This window comes from Myotis daubentonii, chromosome 15 (assembly GCF_963259705.1).
Source record: "Myotis daubentonii chromosome 15, mMyoDau2.1, whole genome shotgun sequence".
NCBI lineage: Eukaryota > Metazoa > Chordata > Mammalia > Chiroptera > Vespertilionidae > Myotis > Myotis daubentonii.
In genome coordinates this window covers 57,043,958-57,067,546 of record NC_081854.1, presented here as the reverse complement: position 1 = coordinate 57,067,546, position 23,589 = coordinate 57,043,958, and the positions used below count along the sequence as shown (strand labels likewise).

At 62.2% G+C, this 23,589-nt stretch overlaps 1 protein-coding gene across 3 annotated transcripts in view; it reads right to left on the bottom strand.

Moving 5' to 3' along the window:
• Positions 1-7,935: 7,935 nt before the first annotated feature.
• The window catches only part of ZNF423 (zinc finger protein 423), a 227,617-nt gene continuing 211,963 nt past the window's right edge, over positions 7,936-23,589 (bottom strand). For all 3 annotated transcript variants that reach the window (XM_059668099.1, XM_059668100.1, XM_059668101.1), the window contains one exon: positions 7,936-8,640. In XM_059668099.1, the coding sequence (XP_059524082.1) occupies positions 8,611-8,640 (30 nt within the window). In that variant the 3' untranslated portion in view covers positions 7,936-8,610. The remainder of the gene's footprint in view (positions 8,641-23,589) is intronic.

The following is a 23,589-nucleotide window of genomic DNA, read 5'->3' as shown; positions in this document are numbered from 1 at the left end:
CCCCCACGACCCCGCTGCCCCTGCTTTGTCCTTCGCCGGAGCCCTCACGCCCCGCGCACATGCGTTATCCGTTCACCTGTCCCTCATCCCCACCCCACCCCACCCCACCCCACCCGAGGGTGTCAGCCACAGGACAGTGGCTGCAGGCCACTCACTGTCTCCCCAGCCTCGGGAGAGCACTTGGCACGTGTAGGTGCCCAAAAACTATATTGAGTGAATGAAAAGGAAATCGGTAGGTGCCAGGCAAACCGCGAAGAGCCTTGAATGCCAGTGTGAGGAGTGGCATGGAGGCCTCCAAGGGCTGCAGACATCATGCCAGGCTCGGGTTGGCACTCTTGAAGCTCTTCTCCGGGAACTGCCCTGGCCAGAGACTCATTCCCATATTGGCCACACGATCCGCACAACAAGAGCCACAAGCTGTTCGTCATCTCGAGGAGGCAAAGGTCCCCCCCCACACACACACACCCCATGCTCAGGGGGCTGCAGTGTAACTGGGAAGCAGAATGAGGGGAAGAAGGGGAGAAATTCCAGACGGACTGGAATCGCCGTGTGGGCAGGGTCCCCTAAATCAGGCAACAAAGATTTTACAGAGCACCTACTATGTGCCAGGACCCTGCCCTCTGGGAGCTCAGTCTGATGATGGAGACCGGAATTCATCCAGCAAATGTACATGCTGGTGGGGCTTTCTGGGAAAGGAAGGGGGCTTTGGGGGGCTCTCTCTCGTTCCTCATGATTTGAGCGCACAGTGGGTGCTCCTATCTGTTTTCTGAATGACTGCAGGACACTCCTGTGCACCAGCTCCGGGAGCCTCAGGAAGGGTGCTTGAAGGAGGCAGAGGAGAGAGGTGGAGGGGGCGGGGGCAGGGAGGGAGGTACCCCAGCATCAAGGGTATGCTGTTCCCTACATGGGACATGATTCTGGGCGCTGGGTTCTGGGCAGGGCTCCTCTTGTGGGGGGGGGGCCTTCTCCTCTTTCAGGAATGTGCGCCGCCCCTCCCTCGCGGGGGGGGGGGGAGGCAGGCGCCACTCGGTCTGCCATTCTGATGCTCTCGGCAGGACCAGGATGCTGTAAACACCCATACTCGACTCTCCTGCAGGGTCTCCGGGTTGCCAGCAATCAGGGCCATCTGCTCGCATGGCACCGGGCCGAGCCCAGAGCCCGGGGAACCGTGCCAGGCAGCGATTGGTTCTGAGGCGTGCCCCTTAAACCGGGCGGGGGGCCTCCTCTTCGGAGGGGCCCTTGGGGGGAGCAGGAGAACAAAAGACAGATTTCTCTTGCCTTTAAAAAAAAAAAGATCAATTTCACTTAAGACTCAGCACCAAACGAGGAGCAGGAGACAGAGGAGTGCGGTGGGTCCTGAATATTCACCAGTCGGCTGTGCGGGCCGGAGTCCTGGGGGGGCGGGGGGGGGGGGAGGCGAGGAGGGCGCTCCATATTGGAAACATCCTTCGAACGCCGCAGCTTTCTCTCGGACGCACCCCTTCTCCGGCGTCCCCTGTGGACCGGGAGCCAGGGCCTGACTGTGCACCCACTGAGCCGTTTTGAGACCACCCCCTTTTTTAAAATATATTTTTATTGACCTCAGAGAGGCAGGGAGAGGGAGAGAGAGATAGAAACATCTATCAATGATGAGAGAGAGTCACTGACCGGCTGCCTCCTGCACGCCCTCCACTGGGGATCGCACCCACAACCCAGGCATGTGCCCTTGACTAGAATCAAACCCAGGACCCTTCAGTCAGCAGGCCGAGGCTCTATCCACTGAGCCAAACCCCTAGGGCACCGAGACCCTCTTAAAACAGGTGCAGGATGGCCCTGCCCATTGGGGAGGAGAGGAGACAGGGGAGCGAGGACCGGGCCCAGCAGGGGTGGCTGCTCTCTGGTGAACTTGGATTTGCCTGTGGGCTCACATGACACTGCCTCCAGGTGGGCCACCTGGGTGTGCACACGAGACACTGGGCGTGACTTGGCTCCTGCCCACCTTTGTCCTGTGGGTACATGGACGGAGGTCCGAGCGTGCACAAGGGAGGCGGCCCCTCCTGGGCTCGCCGGCTCAGGCCAGGAGACGATGACGGATATCCCAGTGAGACACCTCGTCTAGCCACCCTCGCTCCGGGCGGGCCTGCTGGGGCTGGCGGAGGCCGCCGCACCCCTTGGTGGCTCAGCCTCAGCTCACCCGCCCAGGGTCCAGCAGGCTCTGCCCGCGGCTGGTGCTTGTGGTGAGATCACTCTGTACCCACAACAGCCACCGGGCCTGGGTTGGGACTTGGTTCTCTGCTCCAGGCCCTCGCTAACGGGACAGGCGAGCTGGATAGGGGGCCGGCTGGGCTCTGAGCGGAGGGGCAGCCCCGGCTCTGTGCCCGGGGAGCAGGCTGCGAGGGGAGGGGTTATGGCCCAGGAGCCCCCAGGGAGGTCTGGGAAGAGGGAAGGGGAGGCCAGCTGCCCTGTGCCCAGCCCACAGCTCCCCTTGCTCTCCAGTGCCATGGCCTGGCGCAGCCTGCCACCCTGCCCAGCCCGAGCGACTGTCAGCCCCTCCCACAGACGAGGGGGACAGAGTCTGCACTGGGGTGTCCTGGGGTGGACCCCCAGCCTCCCCTCAGCAGGCGGGCAGACCTGGCCCAGGTGGCTCCCTGGAAGAGCCGTTGGCAGGGGGGGCCTCACTGCCCGGCCAGGTGACTGCTGTGTGACTCAGGTCCTGCTTTCGGGGCTGGTCCAGTCCCCCCAGCAACCCCAGGAGGTGTGCCCCTGTGACCCCATCTTACCCACGAGGACACTGAGCACCCAGACCTTGGGTCCTTTGCCCCAAGTCACATGGTTAGCGAGTGGCTTCGTGGGGGCGGCCTGTGACCGCCACTCCCAGCTGCCTCCCAGGGAGGCCAGAGAGCGTCCCAAAGCACAGGGCGGGGGGAGGGGGAGGGGGAGCATCCACTCCGCCCAGCAGAGGGGAGCAGGGGCCCTTCTGGACATGGGGCGCCCCAGCACCCGGATGTCCCTCCTCTGCTCGGGAGGCCCCGGGGGAACTTTCTCCGCAGCAGGAACAGGAGACGGTGACCCCCAAGCCACAGGGCAGCCAGGGGTCTCCCAGACCACTGTCCACCCCATCCTGCCTCAAGGCCTGACCAGTGACCCCGTGGCCAAGGGTTCCTCCGCCCCAGAGTCCCGGGCAGGGTGGCAGCTGGAGCAGCCTGTGGGCAGGCAGGACGGGGGGCCGGAGACAGGCCTCCAGCCGCCCTAGCCCCCGCCGCACAGCCGCCTCTGCCACCACGGAGCCCTCGCCGGATTATTCAATGTAACGTTTAATTACAGCCAGAGTCTGACGAACACAAGGAAAGTCAGATGTGGAGCTGGCACCCCCCGCGGAGCCTCCTGGAAACCTCGAGAAGGCGGGGCTGCTCCATATGCCGCTGCGTGGGGGTGTGGTGCGTGTGCATGTGTGCCCGTGTGTCTGGGGGCCTGTCTCCGTGTGTGCGTGTGTGTCTGAGTGGGCCATCTGTGTACAGCTGCCTGGTCCATGCTGTGTGTGTGTGTACATGCATAGCTCTGTTGTCTGTGTGTGTGTGTACATGCATAGCTCTGTTGTCTGTGTGTGTGTACATGTATAGCTCTGTTGTCTCTCTCTGTGCGTGTACATGTGTAGCTCTGTTGTCTGTGTGTGTACATGCATAGCTCTGTTGTCTGTGTGTGTGTACATGCATAGCTCTGTTGTCTGTGTGTGTGTACATGTATAGCTCTGTTGTCTGTGTGTGTGTACATGTATAGCTCTGTCTGTGTGTACATGTATAGCTCTGTTGTCTGTGTGTGTGTACATGTGTAGCTCTGTTGTCTGTGTGTGTGTACATGTGTAGCTCTGTTGTCTGTGTGTGTATACATGCATAGCTCTGTTGTCTGTATGTGTGTACATGCATAGCTCTGTTGTCTGTGTGTGTGTACATGTATAGCTCTGTTGTCTGTGTGTGTGTGTACATGTGTAGCTCTGTTGTCTGTGTGTGTACATGTGTAGCTCTGTTGTCTGTGTGTGTACATGCATAGCTCTGTTGTCTGTGTGTGTACATGTATAGCTCTGTTGTCTGTCTGTGTGTGTACATGTGTAGCTCTGTTGTCTGTGTGTGTGTACATGTGTAGCTCTGTTGTCTGTGTGTGTGTACATGTATAGCTCTGTTTTCTCTGTGTGTATACATGCATAGCTCTGTTGTCTGTGTGTGTGTACATGTAGAGCTCTGTTGTCTGTGTGTGTGTGTGTGTGTGTGTGTGTGTGTGTGTGTGTCACTGGCTGTGCCCAGGCTGTGTGTGCCTTGGGTGCCTGCCTGTCCCTGTCATGGCTGCTCAGAGCCGTTTTGCCTCTGGTGATCCATACTGTTTCCCAGGCCCTCAGGAAGCGTGACTGCTTACACCCCTCCTGTGACGTGGCATTGCTGTGCCACAGCTCCAGCCCACAGCCCTCGGCCCCAGCGCCCGCTCCCAGCCTCTCTGAAGGGCGCCCGGCACTGGGGGTGGTTACCTGCTGGAGCCCCTCTCTGGGCCCCCCGAGAATTCCCAGGCCCTGGTCCGGGGAGCCAGGCCTCTCCTCCCAGTGACCTTGACCCAGGCGGGCGGCCTCTCGGACTCCATGGCGCCTTCCTCAGCATACCCTTCCCAAGGTCGCGGGGAGGGAGGCGCGATGCCAGGGCCTTTGCAAGGACCTGTTTCCAGTTCTTTCTGGGTTTGGGGCGGGCAGGGCCGGTGACGGGGCTTGGCGCTAAGCTAAGCTCCGAGCGGCCAGGGCAGGTGTAAATTATGCATAGCTATTTCTGGAAACTTCTCAGATTTCTCCAGAGAGAGAAATTAATTTGCCTGTTTGGGCAAATAACACCCATTTTTTTTTTCCTGCTTAAGGTCATTTTGTTAAAATAAAATTGATTAACGTTCTCCTTAAAGTTTAAGTAGAAACTGCTCAAACATATTTTTATGCACAGAAGCTCGGTTTGCGCGCGCCCTTCAGTAATTAATAACCGCAAATGCGTTAGCACCGCGAGCTCCTTGCACAGCGGGCGCCGGTGGGCGGGGCGCGGGGTGGGCGGGGCCTCCGCAACGTCAGGCCAATCAGAGCTCAGGGGCGGGCTCAATCGCGGCCTGGGCAACCGGGGTCCCAGGTTCACCTGCTCCTCCCAGCTCCGCCTGGCCAGGTCTCCCCAGGCAAAGGCGCACCCCAGAGGACCAACACCTCGAATCAACCCCGGTGATGCGGGTGCCGCTCGCCATTGAGACCAAAACCCTCATCCGGCCCGGCTGGCGTGGCTCGGGGCTGGCGCTTTGACCTATGGACCAGGAGGTCACGGTCCATTCCTGGTCAAGGCACGGTCCATTCCTGGTCAAGGCACGTGCCCGGGTTGCAATAGGGGTTCAATCCGCAGTGGGGGGCATGCAAGAGGCAGCGATCCATGATTCCCTCTCATCACTGATGTTTCTATCTCTCTCCCTTTCCCCGCCTCTCTGAAATCAATTATTTTTTTTAAAAAGCCTCTTAGCCACCTGCATCCAGAAGCCCTAGGCAGGTACCCAGTGACAGGGGTCTGAGGCCCCGGGGTCAGCCTGGGCAACCATTCCACCCACAGAGCCACTAGATCAGGGGTGGGCAAACTTTTTGACTCGAGGGCCACAATGGGTTCTTAAACTGGACCGGAGGGCCGGAACAAAAACATGGATGGAGTGTTTGTGTGAACTAATATAAATTCAAAGTAAACATCATTACATAAAAGGGTATGGTCTTTTTTTTTTTTTTTTAGTTTTATTCATTTCAAACGGGCCGGATCCGGCCCGCAGGCCGTAGTTTGCCCACGGCTGCACTAGATACTGACAATTTACACAGGCAAAACCCAGTGACCTTGAACCCTCGGCTCCCAGTCACCTCGCCCACCCACCTCAGCCGCATCCTGCTCCTGCATCCAGACACTAGGGCCTGGCTCCAACACCCCTCTGGGCTGGCAGGAGGGTGGGGGGCCCGGGTGCCCTGTCCCTTCAACAATGACCAAGCCGCTACCGGGTCCTCAGACCGTCACGTGAGCCTCTGAATGACTGTCCCAGGCCCCTGGGGCCTGAGCTGGAAGCTGCCTGGTCCCAGCTCCAAACCCTTTGACTGGAAGGAGGTGGGCTGTCCTCAAAGCACAGGTTCACAGCCCTGCACCTCCCAGCCTGACGGTGACAGATCCAGCCCCAGGAAGGGCCTCAGGGTCCCCCTCCCTGCCAGAAGCCAGAGGGGCTCTCGGCGGAAGGGGCGGGGGGCAGAGCCAGCCGGAGAACAATGGGGCCAGGCGAGGGGGAGTCGGTGGGGTTCCCTGGCTGCCTTGCCATCGCCATAAACCTCATTACCTCGTGGTCCCCTAGGCTGCCTCTCGCCTTACCCAAGGCATCCGCCGCTCCGCTGCTGACTCCCACATGGCGAGAAAAGCTCTTAAGCCCCCCGCTGTATTTTTAATGGGGGCAGTGACTAATTTAGCCCTCCGCCGCCAACCGTCAAATCAGATCTTCCCCGTCGGTACTTACTGAGGACTCACCTGGGCTCCGTGGGGTTGGGGATGAGATCCGGGCCGGAGGGGGGCCAGAGACAATGATGGGGAGCTGGGGACACGCCGGTCCTGCCCACAGTCTCGGCTCCGTGGGCACCGTGGGCACGACAGGCCTGGCTGTGGATGCAGGGCAGCCTGGCCCAGCCCTGGCCACACTTGGGGGAACACCGATGCCTCCCTCGAGGTCTTCCCCTAAAACGACTGCGTCTCCAGGGGCTAAACATGGGGGTTCACTGCCTTTAGCTTCCAGGAGGCAAGAGCCCTGAATTGTAAGGGCAACCGTTCCTTTGTGTCTGACATGGTGGAGTCTGCTCCGTGATTGGCAGGTGTCACTGCCTTTAGAAAAGCCAAGCACCCCACCCGCGCGAGGGCGTGACGCCAGGTGGCAGAGAGGGGATCTCTTCCCGGGCACTGGGCACCGGAAGCCCCGGATTCGGGAGTCAGACGACGCTGGGGTAATGGCTCCACATTCCACACCCGTGACTCAGTATTACATTATAATCAGGCGTATTCTGTCTGCCTGCTTCGTTTCTGCTCTGCGGAGGGGAAGAAACAATTTCCTTGCCTCTTGTGAAAAGTTAGCAGGAAAGGGCGTCCCCGGGCAGGTGCCGAAACCATGGCCTCTGATTGGTGGATCGGCCGAGCACCAGCATGATGGACAGAGGTGTGGGAGGAGGTCCAGGTGGGAGACCCAGGTGCTGGGTGGGCCCTGCGGCGCCAGCAGGGCCTGGGGAAGCTGAGGCAGGTGAGGCGGGGAAGGCGCAAAGTGTTGGGAATGGTGAATGCAGGTGGCCCCTGAGAGCAGGGGGGGGGGGGCGGCTGAGCCTTTTACCCTCAGCACCCCCTTTGCCCCACTGGCGTCCTGGACCCACCACGGGTCTCTGCACCAGCACACCCCACTGGCCTCTGTGAAGGAGGGAACCTGCTGCCCCTACCTGGCTCCCATCTGGAACCCCCAGCCCCTGCCATCACCCCATGCCTGGCCAGGTAAGGGTTAACCACGTGACTGCCTACATCAGCCCTGGGGGCGGAGGGGAGGGGGCAGGGACACAGGGCACAAAGCAGATGCACCTGTGAGCCATCCACCTGCTAGGCTGCTGTGGGGGAGCCGCCCACTTCCCCTGGGGCCTCAGTTTCCCCCGCCCTCAAAGGGAGGAGCAGAGCATCTCATCTTTAGGGGGCTTCCCACTCCGCGGCCCCCACAGCTCCCCTGGGCTGTGAGCGGGCACCAGGCGGCTGCACTTTTCTGAGGGAAGCTGGGTGTATCGCGTGCGGTCCCCGGCATGTGCGATCCCACAGGAACTCGAGGACACGCCCCACGGGGGACCCCCCCCCCCCCGTCCCCCCAGCAAGGGCCCCGGGCTGGGAGGAGAGAAGCAGGCAGCCGAGGCCGAGAGCGTGTTTCCCTTTTATTAAACTGCACCAGTGCCGCGGCCGCGGCCGCGTTTCCAAGCAGGCCTTCCGGTGGCTCTGAAACCGGTGCTCCTCATTACACAGCTGTAATCACTGTCCGGCGAACTGGCAAATCCAATCAAAGCATTCGTCTTTAATTAAAAAAGGGAAAGGAGATATTCCGACAATCGCCAAGCAATCACGTCACAATGCACAATTATCTAGGACTGCAATTAAGAAGTAGTTAACCGAAGGGGGAGGGGGCGGGGGCGGTGGGGAGAGAAGGGAGAAAAACAAGAAAGAAAAAGAAGCCGAGAGGAAAAAAAAACACACTAATTCTTTCTCTTTAAAAACTATCAATATAATACATGAAGGAACAAAGGACACTAGGCTCAAAAAAGCGGGCTCCTCTAACTCTAGAAACGCAGTCTGCGGCAGAAAGTCTAAAAGCGCGCTAGCTGGAGCAGGGCAATAAAAAATACTGAGCATGGAATACTTTTAATCTCTGCCATTAATATTCATTTCCAGCTGCTTATAATAGCAGCGCCTCATGGCCAAATCATTAGAGTTTTACATCTGGGTTGCAAATGACACTTTGATTGGATGTAATGTTCAAATGGCCCTCCGCACGGCGTCTCCGGCAGGCCTTCCGCCGAGAGGTGTCCTGTCGCGCGGTCCCTCACTGTGCGTGCTGGCTCATCGTGTGATTCTGCGAAGGCGAAGAAAGGAGACACGCATGAGGGCAGAAGAATGGAGAGCCTGCCGCCCCCCCCCCCCGCCCCCCGACTCCACGCATGCATGCCCGGAGCCACAGAAAAGCGCCGCGATTATTCCAAAACAGAATGCAGCCGGGAGAAAGTGCATCGGGGACGCAGCTGCCAAGACGCCATGTCGACGTGGGGCTTGGGGACCGGTTCCCGTTGCCGCCAACCTGGGCTCCCTATAAATTGACTGTTTTTTTTTTTTCCATTCGGGTCTCACCGTGGGGACTGGCTACACGGAGGGAACGGGGAAATGCTGGGGAGGGAGCAGGAATGAAAGGCATGCCTTTGGCTCTAATGAGGAGGAGGAAGTTGTATCTGATCCCCTGCAAGCTGCCCCCAGATCCTCTCTCGTCCATCCCAGGAGCGGCTCTGAGCCCAGGGCAGGGAGAGGGCACGTGTGCCAAGCAGCTCTCCAGCCAAGAAGCGCCCAGTGGCACGGGCCTGCTCCTGGTGGTGGTGCCTGCAGCCCAGGCGGCGAGAGTCACCCAGCAGAGAGGGCATGGAAGGAGGGTGCCTGCCCGCTCGGTCACATGACAGCTCTCGGGCCAGAAGGACATTTTATGGTTTGGCCAAATCCGCCCGGGAACCCTGGGCCCAGGTGACCCTCTGGCCAGGCGCTCCCCTCTCGCCACAGCCGCAGCCCAGCCCAGCCCAGCCAGCCAGCAGTGCGGTCTGTCTTCACAGGAGCCATGGCCCGGGGCAGGCGGTGGGTTTGGCCTCTGCGAGCCTGCAGTTTTTTTGTTTCTTTCCAGTGGTCCATTTTCCAGATCTAGACCCATAGCATCAAAGCCTCATGACACCCGGAGAAAGGAAGCAACATCTACCCGCGGCAGAGGAGCCTGCGTGGGGGGCAGCACAGAAACCCCAATCCCCGCTGCATCCCAGCGATGCTCCTGCCTCCCCAGACCCAGGAGCTCCAGGCCTGCAGTTCTGCCGACGACCACCAGGGGGCACTCTGCGTCCCTCCTGGGCTCCAGGTCTGGGCAGGGAGGGCCACAGGACAATGCCCAATGCCCGAGGCTTCGCTGGGCGGCCTGAGGACACCCCCACCCCGGGCCCTGGAGCAGCTGCCTCCCCCTGCAGGCACTGCTGCCCCTCCCCTCCGCCTCCGTGGTGATGTCGCTACCCCCCTCCGGCGAGCTCCCAGCCAGGGAGGGGCAGCGCCAGGCGCTCAGACAGGAGATGCCGCTGGCTTGGCAGCACATGTGCCAGCCACGGCTGGCCTCCCTCCTTGGGCTCCTGGGCGCAGGCCACATGGCTGGCGGTTGGCACGCGCACGTGCCGTGTGCTGTCGCAGGTACATTTCCTCCCACCCTCGCCACAGCCTCACCAGGTAGGACGAGTAAGATGAGAACAAAGAGGCTCAGGGGGGGCCGGTCGCTGGCTCCAAGGTCACCCAGGCGACGGGAATCCAGAGAGCGAGGGGCTGGGGCTAGAAGGCGGACTTCCCAGGGCCCCACACCCCACGGGCACCCCAACCCACAGATCGCCCGCACTCCACCCCAGACACGAGCACACGCTCTGCCAGCGTGGCCTGGCACCCCGGTGGCAGGGGTGGCAGGAACCCGGGGGCTCCAGCGGGTTGTCTGAGACCACAGATGGGTTGCAGCGGTTTCCATGGGAACGCGCCCCCCCCCCACCGCCCCCCTTCATCCCCCCACCCCTCCTCCCACTTGTGCAGGGACAACCAGCCAGTCCCTCCGGAGCCAACCCACCCTCCACCCAACCACCCTCCTAGCTTCAAGTCTTCGCCGAGTCTGTTCCCACCTCCTCTCTCCGCCCTCCCAGATCAAGCAGCTCTTGAGGCCGCCTTGTCACAAGGTCAGGCCCCATCCCGGCAGCCCCTGGAGGTCGGGGCACTGCGGGCCCACCTCCCACACATCCACGGAACCTTCACTGCAGGACGAAGGCCTCGGCCCAGCAGCGGGCAGGGGCCTCCCTTCCTTTCTCGGCCCCACCACACGCGGCCCGGCGCTGGGCACGCTGGGCCCCATTGGGAGGGCACTGCTGGCCGGGCAGGAACCACAGCGAGCCTCCCTCTCACCGGGCAGCACAGGACCTCCTCCTCCTCCTCCTCCTCCTCCTCCTCCTCCTCCTCCTCCTCCTCTTCCTCCTCCTCCTCCTCTTCCTCCTCCTCCTCCTCTTCCTCCTCCTCCGGCCGACACAGGAGAGAATGTCCTCACAGAGGGTCTGACACGGGGTGGGGGGACCCCGACCCTGCGGCTCCACCAGACAAAGGCCCGGATGACCCGGCACCTGGACAGTCCGCCGGGAGGCCCTGGCATCCACTCAGCCCACAGGATGACGCACCTGCTGGATGCTCTGCTCCGGGCGCCACGGGCAGGGCAGGGGAGACTGCTGTCAGGCCCACCCCCTCGGGGCCTGAGGCTCAGACGCCCAAATGCTTGTGGGGCCCACGGTGCGGTGGCCGCTCAGCGAAGGACGTCGGTCAGTGCCGCCCAGGCAGTGCGTGTGGCGGGCGCTGGGGGCCCGGTGCTCCCGGGGTGGCGGGGAGTCACCGGGGCCCACGGGTCACCCAGCGCCAGTGCGCCCAGCGGCTCCCGGCGGAGGCCCTGCCCCCGGGCCCAGGTCAGTTACCCTGAAGGAACCGCGGCGCCATCCCAGGGCTCGGGGCTACGGTTCAGGGTCCGAGAGCCCCAGCAGGCCTCCGCTAAGAGGCCTTCCGCCCGCTGGCTCTCCCCGGGGCCTGTCGGCTTCGGGTCCATTTCGCTGTGTGGCCTGCGTTATATTTAGCCCCTTGGGAGGAGGAGGAAGAAAATGGTTTTTTAAAGATGCTGGGACCTCGTGGTGAGCGGTGGCTTCCCAGCGCCACACGGGCCAGGCGGGGGCGGGGGCGGGAGCCGGGAGGTGTCCGCGGGGGAGGCCTGGCATCCACCTGCCCGCCGCCTGCCAGGGAGACGCAGGTGTGGGCCGGAGCAGGTGAGAGAAACGGGAGGCCGGGGGGCGAGGAGGGCGGGTGCTGGTGTGCACCCGAGATCCAGTGCTAGGCAAACGGTGCGGCTCTCAGGACGGAGGCTTCCCCGGGGCCGGTCTCAGGCGCCTCTGCCTGGTGCACCGGCCCATCTGCCCCTCGGACACGGCCCCCCATACACACACCCCCATACACACACCCCATACACACCCCCCCATACACACACCCCCCACACACACCCCATACACACACCCCCATACACACACCCCATACACACACCCCATACACACACCCCCATACACACCCCATACACACCCCCCCATACACACACCCCATACACACCCCCCATACACACACCCCCCACACACCCCCCATACACACACCCCATACACACCCCCCATACACACACCCCCCACACACACCCCATACACACACCCCCATCACACCCCCCATACACACACCCCATACACACCCCCCATACACACACCCCATACACACCCCCCATACACACACCCCCCACACACACCCCATACACACACCCCCATCACACCCCCCATACACACACCCCATACACACACCCCCATACACACCCCCCATACACACACCCCATACACACCCCCCATACACACACCCCCCACACACACCCCATACACACACCCCCATACACACACCCCATACACACACCCCCATACACACCCCCCATACACACACCCCATACACACACCCCATACACACCCCCCCATACACACACCCCATACACAGACCCCATACACACACCCCCATACACACACCACACACACACACACACACCCATACACATACACACACCACACACACACCACACCCCCCCCCCACACACACACACCGCAAACACACACACACATCACACACACTATGGTGAGAGGACTTCTGACTAGGAGATGCTTAGGGAAGATGCTGGCCTTCAGCTGAGTCTCTGAGGACGCCTTGCACTGTGCGTGCGTGCGTGCGTGCGTGCGTACAGGCACGTGCACACAGAGGTAGCTCCCCACAGACAGTGGGCCTCCCGGGTGCTGGCGTGGCCGTGCCAGACACCGATGATGGATGGTCACAGCTAAAAGGTGCCCGTGGGCACACCCGTGCTTAGCCCTTCACATCGATGAACTCACTAGAGCCTCAATGCTACAATCCTCCCCGTTTTATAGATGGGAAACTGAGGCACAGAGCGCCGAGGCCCCCGCCAGCCCTGGCAGGTCGGGGTGCTCCCACGCGGTCTGCGCAGAGCCCCGTCTTTAGCACAGCACCGCTGCCTGTGAACCGTGAAAAGCGCAGCGTGCGCCGGGCGAGCCATGAATAATTCACTGTGGCGGAGGCACAGGGTGCGTGCCATGGAGACAGCCCGGGGGGGAGGTGGGGCCGACGGAGGAGGCGCCTGCATGCGAGACGCCACAGCTTGCCCTTCACCTGGGCCACGGGGAGCCATCGAAGGTATCGGAGCTGCGGAGTCACCCAAGAGGCCAGGAAGAGGGAGAAGCTCAGAAAGACGTACCGCAGGGCCTTCCTGCTCCCCAGCTCCCTCTGCTCCCTTCCTGGGACCCCTCCCAGCCTCCCCCGACACACACACACACACACACACACACACACACACACGTGCACACACGCACACGCACACGCAGTCTGCCCCTCCCTGTGGGGAGGGTGCGGCGCAGGCGGCCCGCTCCCCGCTCTGCTGCGCCTCACCTGGCAGCCCCCCCACGGCGAGCACTTATTTTTAGAGGAGTCTGACAGTCGTCCAAGGGGCTGAGACGAACAGATGGCCTGTCTTGAAGGCGCGTATGCTCGCTGGTTTGCACTCCTGACGAACGGCACGCGCACTCGAGAGCAGCCGTAAACGGCCTGAATGAACACTCAGAGCAGCCGAGCCCACACACGTCGTTAACAGGAGGAGAGAGCGATGGCCAAGGCCCCTCTCAGTGCCTGCCCGGGGACGCAGACGCTCCCCGGGGGTCCGCTGTGATGTGCGTGCCCCCCCTTTCCCTGGGGCCCCACCCCAGCCAGTCGGAGTTCACCCCATTCACACGGACGGCAGGAAAAGGTTCACTGCGTGGAAGTGACACCCACCTGGCGTCAGGGTCCTGGGTGCAGCTGGCAACCCACTGGCCCGGGACAGCCCTGAAAAGTCCATGGAGGCCGAGGTGGCTCCTCCGGGCTTGAGGACGTGTATGAAGCTTTCCCGGCCCTGCCTCCAGACAGCCAGACGGCCAGACTGCCAGACAGCCAGATAGACAGATAGCCAGCCACACAGCCAGCCAGAGAGGCGGCCAGACAGCCAGACAGCCAGACGGCCAGACAGCCAGATAGACAGATAGATAGATAGCCGGCCACACAGCCAGCCAGATAGGCGGCCAGACAGCCAGACAGCCAGACGGCCAGACAGCCAGATAGACAGATAGCCGGCCACACAGCCAGCCAGATAGGTGGCCAGACAGCCAGACAGCCAGACAGCCAGACAGCCGGCCAGACAGCCGGCCAGACAGGCGGCCAGCCAGCCAGATAGGTGGCCAGACAACCAGACAGAAAGACAGCCGGCCACACAGCCAGACAGACAGCCAGCCACACAGCCAGACAGACAGCCGGCCAGACAGCCAGACAGCCAGCCAGATAGGCAGCCAGACAGCTGGCCACACAGCCGGCCAGACAGCCGGCCAGACAGCCAGCCAGACAGCCGGCCAGATAGCCAGACTGGCGGCCAGACAGCCACCCCAGAGCAGCAAGGCGTGAGCCTCGTACCCGCGCAGCTGGGGAGTGTCTCTGTGTCTCTCGTGTGAGCAATCCATCTGGAACGCAGGCCTGCGGGGTCCGCTTTCCAGGGGGCAGCGGGCTTGGCTTTTTGGGGAGGGGGGTCGGCCGCTTGTGAGAGCCAAGAGCAGCCCGAAGTCACCCAGGGGCATGTGAGGAGCCGTGTGACCCCAACTGATTTTGTTGGAGGTTCCCCCAGAGAGGCTGCCCACGGGGTTCCCGTCTCGCTGCTCTGAGCCCACGCAGGAAGGGGCGCCCTCTCTAACCCCCTCTCCCCAGGCCCTGCAGCACCCAGAGCACAGAAGGCGGCCAGCGACTAATTCCCCGCACGAGAAAACAGCTTCCTTCGAGGGAAAATGCGGGAGAAAATAACGTTGTAAAAAAAAAAAAAAAAAAAAAAAGCGCACAACCAACTCCCAACGGGTCCGCGTGTAGTTCTGTGCTTTGGAAATAAACCCGCCTGAGCGCAGATGACGGGGCAGGAGCGGGAGGCTTCTATTTGCAGCTTCTGAACAGGCTCCATTCAGTCACCCAACAAAGCGAGGGCCTGGTGATGCCGCCCGGGGGCCGGGGACTGCCCATCCGGAGGCGCAGGCCAGGGCCCGGCTGCCAGCGGAGAGACTGGTGGCGCCAGGGAAACGCCGGAGACGGCATCGCTCCTGGCAGCCTGTGCGTTTGCCCACCTCGGCGACAGAGGCCACCCCCGACCCCACGTCCCGAGTTCATGGGGCTGCTGCCACGGCTGCTGCTTCTCACGGGATCCCCGGTGGCCGGGCCCCGCGGGGACGGGTGCCCGATGGACGCGGCCTAAGCACCTGGAATGGAGGGTTCCAGCCACGGTGTGCCAGGCGGTCTCGAGTCCCTTCTGTGCACCGTGGCCCCTCCTGGGGGGGACTGCCCTGGCCTGTCCACCTCCTGGGACTGGGAACCAGGCCCCTGGGGGACACGTCCCCTGCCCCCAAAGCCCGACCGGGCTCCTAGAAGGTATGGGTCCAACCGCACCCGCCGAGCCGGAGCGGGCACCCCGGAGCCCGAGGGGAGACCAGCGCGAGGCTGTGAAACGGTTAAACACGGCGCTGGCAGGCGGCTTCCGGGGACCAAGACAGGGCCTCCCTCCCCCCGAGCGCCTGTCATTCCAGGTGGGTCTGAGGACACACGCACGGCCCGGAGGGCGGAGCGTCCTATCAGAGGGCCAGGCTCCAGGGACCCAGGAGGAGCTGGGAGACGGCCTCGGACCCGGCTGTGCTGGGCAGGGCGCTGGCCATGCCGTCGCCTGGAGGGAGGCCTCCAGCTCAGGGCAGTGCTGTCGGGGCCACCTGTAGACAAGTGCAGCCCAGCCAGGTGCAAAGGATACCCCACCGTCCCAGGCCCACACATGTACACACATGGATACCCCACCGTCCCAGGCCCACACATGTACACACATGGATACCCCACCACCCCAGGCCCACACATGTACACACATGGATACCCACTGTCCCAGGCCCACACGTGTACACACACGGATACCCCACCGTCCCAGGCCCACACATGTACACACACGGATACCCACCGTCCCAGGCCCACACATGTACACACACGGATACCCACCGTCCCAGGCCCACACGTGTACACACACGGATACCCCACCGTCCCAGGCCCACACGTGTACACACACGGATACCCCACCGTCCCAGGCCCACACGTGTACACACACGGATACCCACCGTCCCAGGCCCACACGTGTACACACACGGATACCCCACCGTCCCAGGCCCACACGTGTACACACACGGATACCCCACCGTCCCAGGCCCACACGTGTACACACACGGATACCCCACCGTCCCAGGCCCACACGTGTACACACACAGATATTCCACCGTCCCAGGCCCACACGTGTACACACACGGATACCCCCCTGTCCCAGGCCCACATGTGTACACACACTCACGGATACCCCTCTGTCCCAGGCCCACATGTGTACACACACTCACGAATACCCCCCTGTCCCAGGCCCACATGTACACTCACGGATACCCCACCGTCCCAGGCCCACATGTACACTCACGGATACCCCACCGTCCCAGGCCCATGTGTGTACACAAACTCACATACACCCTCAACCCCACGCACACACGGCCGTCCCACTGACCACCTGCTGGGTGGTTCAGCCGTGGCTGCTCCTTGTTTGACTCCGTCTCCCACTGGGCAGCTGCCCTGGTTCCCGTCCGTGCTGCTAGGACCCCTCAAAACCCCCACCTGCCGACGCCCCGGGTTCCTGTGGGGCTCGGGCTTCCCGGCAGTGGGGGGCTGGGCAGATCAAGTGCCCATGAGAGGTACGGCCAGGCTCTCAGGGAGGGGGGGTCTCTGCTGATACCATGGGTCCCACCATACCCCAGGACACGCAAACCCCTGTCCGTGGTCCTGAGAGCCACACACGACCTGGTGCCTGCTGGCCAAGAGCCGTGTGAAACCACCTTCCTCCAGCTCCCCGAACGGGATCCTGTCCCCTCGGAGGGCCTTCCTGCCCGCATGGTGAGCGCCCCCCCCCCCCCGCCTGCCTGGGTGTCTCCACCCCTGCACCCGCTCAGCCTGCACCTGCACCTGGTGTCTCCCCGCCGTGGCTCTCAGCTCCCGGCTGTGCCCAGTGTCAGCGCAGAGCCTGCAGGTGCTGGGAACGCAGTGAGGCTGCAGAAATGACCGCCAGCAGCTACGGCAGCCGGCAAGCCCTCCACGATGGGCCAGGGAGGGGCAAAACTAGAGCCCCTCCTCCTGCCCCTGCCCGCCCACCCTGCCCGCCCTGCTCGGGGCAGTTCTGCTTTTTCCTGAAAAGTGGGGGAGCCTCTGAAGACACAATGCTGAGGGCCAAGAGCCCAGCCGGGGTGGCTCAGTGGTTGAGCGTCGACCCAGGAACCAAGAGGTCACAGCTGGATTCCTGGTCGGAGCACATGTCAGGGCACAGCCGGGGTGGAGGGCTCGATCCCCAGTGGGGGTGGGGGGACGTGCAGGAGGCAGCCGGTAGACGATGCTTCTCTCTCTTTGATGTTTCTATCCCTCTCCCTTCCTCTCTCTCTAAAAAAATCAATAAAAAACATCTTTTAAAACATTGGGGGGGCCCACAGGGTGAGTGGGCAGGTGGGCGTGAGAGGGGCCCATTCTACCCGAAGAGCCGAGCGCTCGGGTGTTCCCGCGCCGCCGCCCCCACGGCTCTGGCTCAGGGTTGGGAGTTGGAAGCTGCACAGACGGAGGCAGGGAGACAAAGGGGCAGGCCACCCGCGATGCCCACTGGCGTTCTGTGCCAGGCGCCCCCCATCTCTCTGCTGCACGGGGGGCCTCCGCGGCGCCCGGGGCCAGGCCACTGTCCAGGGCTCGGCACCCAGGCCCAGGCCCGGGCAGAACCGCGGCCTTCAAGCCCATGTGTTCGCCGAGGAGCCGTGCTCTCTCCGCCCGGCCCCGGGAGAGGCGGGCAGGCTCGCTTGCAGGCACAGAACGTTTTGCCATGTTAGAAAAAACAAAGGAGGGGGGAAGTCTTCCCGGGTCTTTACAACGTTAAGCCACAGGCTGGCTGGCTTCAAACCCAGCTCCACGTACAGTCATGTTTCACGGGCCAACAGTCAGGACGCCGCGCCGGTAGCGGGGACGAGCCCTGGAAGTGAGGGCTGTTCTGGAAAACCCAGGTCCCGCGGTCGCAGGTGCAGGGCCCTAACCCAACCCCGCGCCCGTAGGTGTTCTCAGTGACGTTAAGACTTTGACCCTCCCATTGCTACCGTCCTCACATGCCTCCTGAAGGGAAGCCGCCCTGCATCCTTCACATTTCTAGAAAACGAACCCCTGCGGGTGCAGAGCTGCCTGGCGGATAGTCCGAGGGTGATGCCCTTCAGGAAACCTGGCCCACGGCCCCCCATGGCTTGCAGCGCCCACGTGGCCGGCCCCTTGCCGGCAGCCCCTCGCCGAGAGCCCCCGGCGGCGGCGGGCCCGGCGTGCTGGAGCTGCACCTAATTTGCTGTGATGAATTGTGTCCATGCACCAGTGAGCAAAGCCGCAGCTGAGACCGATTATGTCTAATGATGGCGACGGTTCTCGGGGAACACTTGGGGGTACACCCTTGCCCGTCCGGAGAGGACGTCCAGTCTGGCACAAAGCAAAGGGCAAAGGGGACCCCCGCCACCCAGAAGGGCAGGCTCTTCCGAGCGGCTCCCACTGAAGGGGCTGAAGAACGCTGTGGCCCAGCCTGTCTTCCCCGCTCGCCTGCACCAGCTTCCAAACGAACTGTGGGCACAGCACCCCCCCACACCTGCCCCTCCATGACCAGGTGGGTCTGCCCTACGCCTCCCCTCCCACCACCAGGCAGAACTCGCTGGTGTCCATGAGGCGGACCAAGGATCCTCCATGCCTCCGGTCTGTCCCATCCCACTCCCCTCACCAGTGTGTGTGTGTGTGTGTGTGTGTGTGTGTGTGTGTGTGCGCGCGCGCGCGTGCGCATGCGCGTGCAGGTGCACATGCAGTGTCAGGGGAGGAGAGGGATGGGTACCAGGTAAGCATGGAGTTAAAAGTATCTGAGGAAGCATCATGAAAGCGGTGCGGTTCCTGGCACTTGCCCAGCACTCAGCCCTCATGGATGTGCAGCTGGATGGATCGTTGATGATGGATGGTGGCAGGTGGATGGCTGGCCAGATGGATGGATGGTGGACGGATAACCAGTAGATGATGGCTGGCTAGATGGACGTGTAGATGAGAGGATAATGGAGGAATGGGTGGTGGATAGATAGATGGGTGGATGAATAGATGAGTGAATGACGGATGAATAGATGGGTGGATGGTGGATGGATAGATGGATGGATAGATGGGCGGATGGGTAGATGATGGATGGGCAGAATGATGGATGGTGGATGGGTGAATGGAAGAATGAGTGGGTGGATGGGTGAGTGGTGAATGGATAGTGAATAGATGATGGATGGGTGGATGGATAGATGGGTGGATGACTGATGGATGGATGGATGGGTGGATGATTGATGGATGGATGGATAGATGAATGTGTAGATTTACAGATGAGTGGATGATGGATGGATAGATGGTGAATAGATAGATGGGTCAATGAATAGATGGGTGAACAATATGGAATAACGGATGGATAGATGGATGGATGTGGACTCAGGGAGTTAACCACTCTCTGCCTCAGTTTCCTTACTTTAACAATACAGGCATTGTGAGGATCGAGTGTCTAAAAGTGCTAAGGACAATGCCTGGCACTTAATGCACACCATATAAATGATAGCCACTATAATTACAAGAAACTTCCATATTTGAAACATAGACAGCCATTAAAGCTCCCCAAATCCCCCAGGCCCTGCGCTGTAAAGATGGTCACTCCTATGGCAGTGGCTGGTCCCTGCGTGTGCCTCTGGCCCTCTGGGTGCGGGAGCCTGGAGGGGACTCCTATCGCACTGCAGGGAGGGAAGGCGATGGCTCCTTATCCCGCAGGGAACCCCGTCCACCGGCCAAGGCAGCTCCCAAGTGGCCCCATTTCATTGATGAGGAAACTGAGGCCGAGAAAGGCGACGTCACTTGCTAAGTTACTCAGCTGGTAAGGGACGGTGCTTGGATTTGAGCCCTCATGACCCTGACCTAAGGCCACCCCTCCTTTCTCACCGTCCCCTGCGGCCCCCACCACCTCCTGGTACCAGTGAACCTGTCGCCTGGCCTCGCCCACCGCCCAGCACAGGGAACTCACTGCGACCCTGGACCAGCCCCGGCCAATCAATGTTTGATTTTGTCTGAGTCCAGCAGCAGTGCGAGGCTACGCTCGCTATTGACACAGCGAAATTAATTCTCGCCCTGCCCCTCGCCCTCTGTGCCCAGCCCCCTCCCGGCCTCTCCCGCGAGGGCTGCTGCGCGGCTGCTGACGGGCGCTCCTGAAATGCCAACTTGCATTTCTCATCATTAATTTCTTCCTAAATGTCATTAGTAATTGCTGCTGCTCGGCCAGGAGTGCCATGCAGGCTCCCACCGAGAGCACCCGGTTCTCGCTGCGCTGCGGTGGGGCCCAGCACCCGCACGCCAGGCCCCGCGGGAGGCAGCCCCCGCTCCCGGCGCGTTGGGAAGAGAGACTTCCCGATCAGGAGGCAAAGCGGGCGCGTTTCTAACACAGACGGGGCTCCAGGGCAGAGAAAAGCCGGCATGGTGTCTGGGCAGCGGTCCCACCCTCAGATCCCATCTCGGCCATGCCTCGCCGTGCCTCAGTCTCCCCATCTGTAAAGTGGGAGGGAAAACAGCATCGGCCTCACAGGAGGGTCCCCGATGAAACAGGATGAGCAGAGCGAAGGGCTCCCCACAGAGCCTGGGGCTGTCGCTGTCACTACTGTCCCCCCCCCCCCCCCCCCCCGGGTAGGCTCGGCCCTGCCACTTCCTCGCTGTGTGACAGGGTATCGAGTCTCCCGTCTGTGAAACGAGACAGCAGCGTCTCACCAGTTCCTCCCCCGGCCCCGTCCTGTTAGGCCTCCCAGGGCCAGGCGCGGTGTCCCACCTTTCACAGTCCCCCCGAGGCATCCCACCCGACCCTCCATTGGAGGCAGGGGGACCATTGTCCAGGTGAGGTCAGGGCGGCGGGGGGGGGCGGCGCTCACAGACGAGGTCGCACACCCGTGTCACCCCCGTCCCCCAGGGCCCCTGTCTTTCTCTCCTGTAGGTCGGACGGTGGTAACAACCTCTTTTCTAAGTTGGGGGTGAGGGGGGGCAGGGCTGTGGAAGGTGCCAACCTCTGGGGGCCCTGGACCCACAGGGCACCTCCTGTGGTTGGTATCATCCCTGTTTCTAGGAAACTGAAGGCATGTGGTCCGGCCGGGGCCACGCCGGCGAGGGGCTGGGCTCCCGGCACTCGATGGCTGCCGGCTCGAGGCTCCTGGCAGCTCCCCCGTGCCCATCTGTCGCGATGGCACCGTGCCCTCCAACGTCGGTTGGCCCCCCGCCCTAGGGCATAAATGACAGGCTCTGATGGGCAGACGGGCAGCCCGAGGCCGATTCCAAGTGCCATCTCTGCCCGGAGCTGGGCCTTTGGGGGAGCCCTCCTTCCAGTCCCCACCTGGGACTCCGCACACTTCATCGCTCTGGCAGGCAGAGCCCTGGGGCACGTGCATCTGAACACAGCTGGGCAGGCTCCCCTGCCCGCTCCTGCCTGCCCTTCCCGGCAGTGACCGCGGCAGCTGCCCAAGCAGACAGCACCTGCCCGGGAGCCGGGAGGCCTCTAGGTCACTCCGGACGCCTGCCCTTTTGGAGGGTGAGGCCTGCCCGCCCCCCTGCGCCTGGGACCCAGAGGCCTGCCCCTGGCCTGAGAGTCTCGTCCAAGCCCAGTGCCGGGTGCCTGGGTCTCCAGCCCTGCAACCCCAGCAGCTGTGCCACCCCGGGGCCTCAGTTTACCTCCTGGGGTGTCAGGCTCCCAGGAGGTCCTTGGAAACGCTGTCTGGTTTTACTATGTTGGGGCCAGTGACTCGGGCCTGCGCCCTGGGACGCCAAGGGGCAAGCGAGTGCCCACCCTCCGCCCTTTCCAGAGCAGACTCCACAGCGCCCCCTCCCCCCCCCCCCCCGTGGCCCCACAGGTGGCCCTGCATCCCCAGAGCAGATGCAGGAAGAGAAAGTGGCGACGCTGCTCCGCGCTCCTGGACGCGGGAAAGACCTTGCCCGCTCAGGAGTGGATGAGCCGAGACAAGAGGACGGTGCCTGGTGACACGGTCGGGGCGCAGGCCCCCGGCCGCCGACGCGCGGAGATGCTCCAATACTGCGCCGCGTTGTAGCCTATCACCCTCATGCCTCCTCAGGCGCATCATAAACAGGCTTCCCGCCGCCTCCATCAGCTCACGGTCCCCTCCCACAGCACACGAGGGGCTGGGACCTCCGTGCGTCCCCAGGCCCTGCACACATCGGGCCCCCGCAGGTGCCAGGAGACCCTGGGGGCTACATGGAGCGGGTGAGCCGACAGAAACGTGAACCGAAAGCCCATGGCGCCCAGACCACAATCGCGGTGACGGCGCCCAGACCACAATCGCGGTGACGATGCTGACGATGACAGTGGCTGGTGCTCGCCGCCCCCAGGCCCCCGGGAGCCACAGGAGGGGACTGGCATGACCCCGTCTGCTGCGGCCCAGAGAGGGCCAGCGACTGGCTCGAGCTCACAGAGCTGCTCGGTTATGGGGCTGGGTCTTTAAGTCAGGCTGTCCGTCCCAGGGTGTGGGCACGGCGCTGCCACTCCACGCTGCCACGTGATAGGATTTGAGCCGCGCTGGGCTCCAAGTGACACCCTGAACTGTGCCACCACTGCCCACAGGAAAGCCCAGATCCTCACGCTTCACACACCAGACCTCCCCATCGGCACAGCCCGAGGCCCTTGGTCTCAGCCCATTTCACAGACGAGGAAACTGAGGTGCAAATGTCAGCAACAGGAAGTCACTTGGGAGGGGGCGATCTGGGGAAGACGCCAATGCAAGCGGCAGGCTCTCCCTGCTGGAGTCACCGGCACCTTCCCATAGCGCCCCCAGGCCAGGCCCAGCCGGCCCTCGTCCCCCATCAGGGTGTGTGTGTGTGTGGGGCGGGGGGCGGGGGGGGGGGTGCTCCGGGCTGGCTGACTTCAAAGCAGGAAGGAGGAAGACGCTGCTGCTCACAGAAAGCTCAGCCAAAGAGTCAGATGCTAAGCATGTGCCTAGAGCGCTTTTAACTTTTAATTATTATTAGTTGTAATTATCCGGCTGGATCTGAGGGCAGCGGCACAAAGACACAGGGAAACCAGGAACTTCTACATGGGCCTCTGGAATCTGCAGCGGCAGCCCCCTGCTCCTTCTCCTTCCCCCGCTGTGTTCTCTTTCCTCCACTTCCTACTTCCTAGGAACTACAAGAAACATGGGAGAGCATGTGGGGATGGATAAGTGGCTGGATGGGATGGATAGATACATGGATGGGTGGGTGGATAGGTGATGGATAATGGATGGATGGATGGATGGATGGATGGATGAGTGATGGATGGATAGATGGATGGATGGGTGGGTGGATAGGTGATGGATGGATGGATGGATGGATGCATAGGTAGATGGATGGATGGATGGATAGATAGGTGGGAAGATGAATGGACAGGTGGATGGATGGATGGATAGATGGATGAATGATGGATGGATGGATGGATGAGTGACGGGGGGATGGATGGATGGATGGATGGATG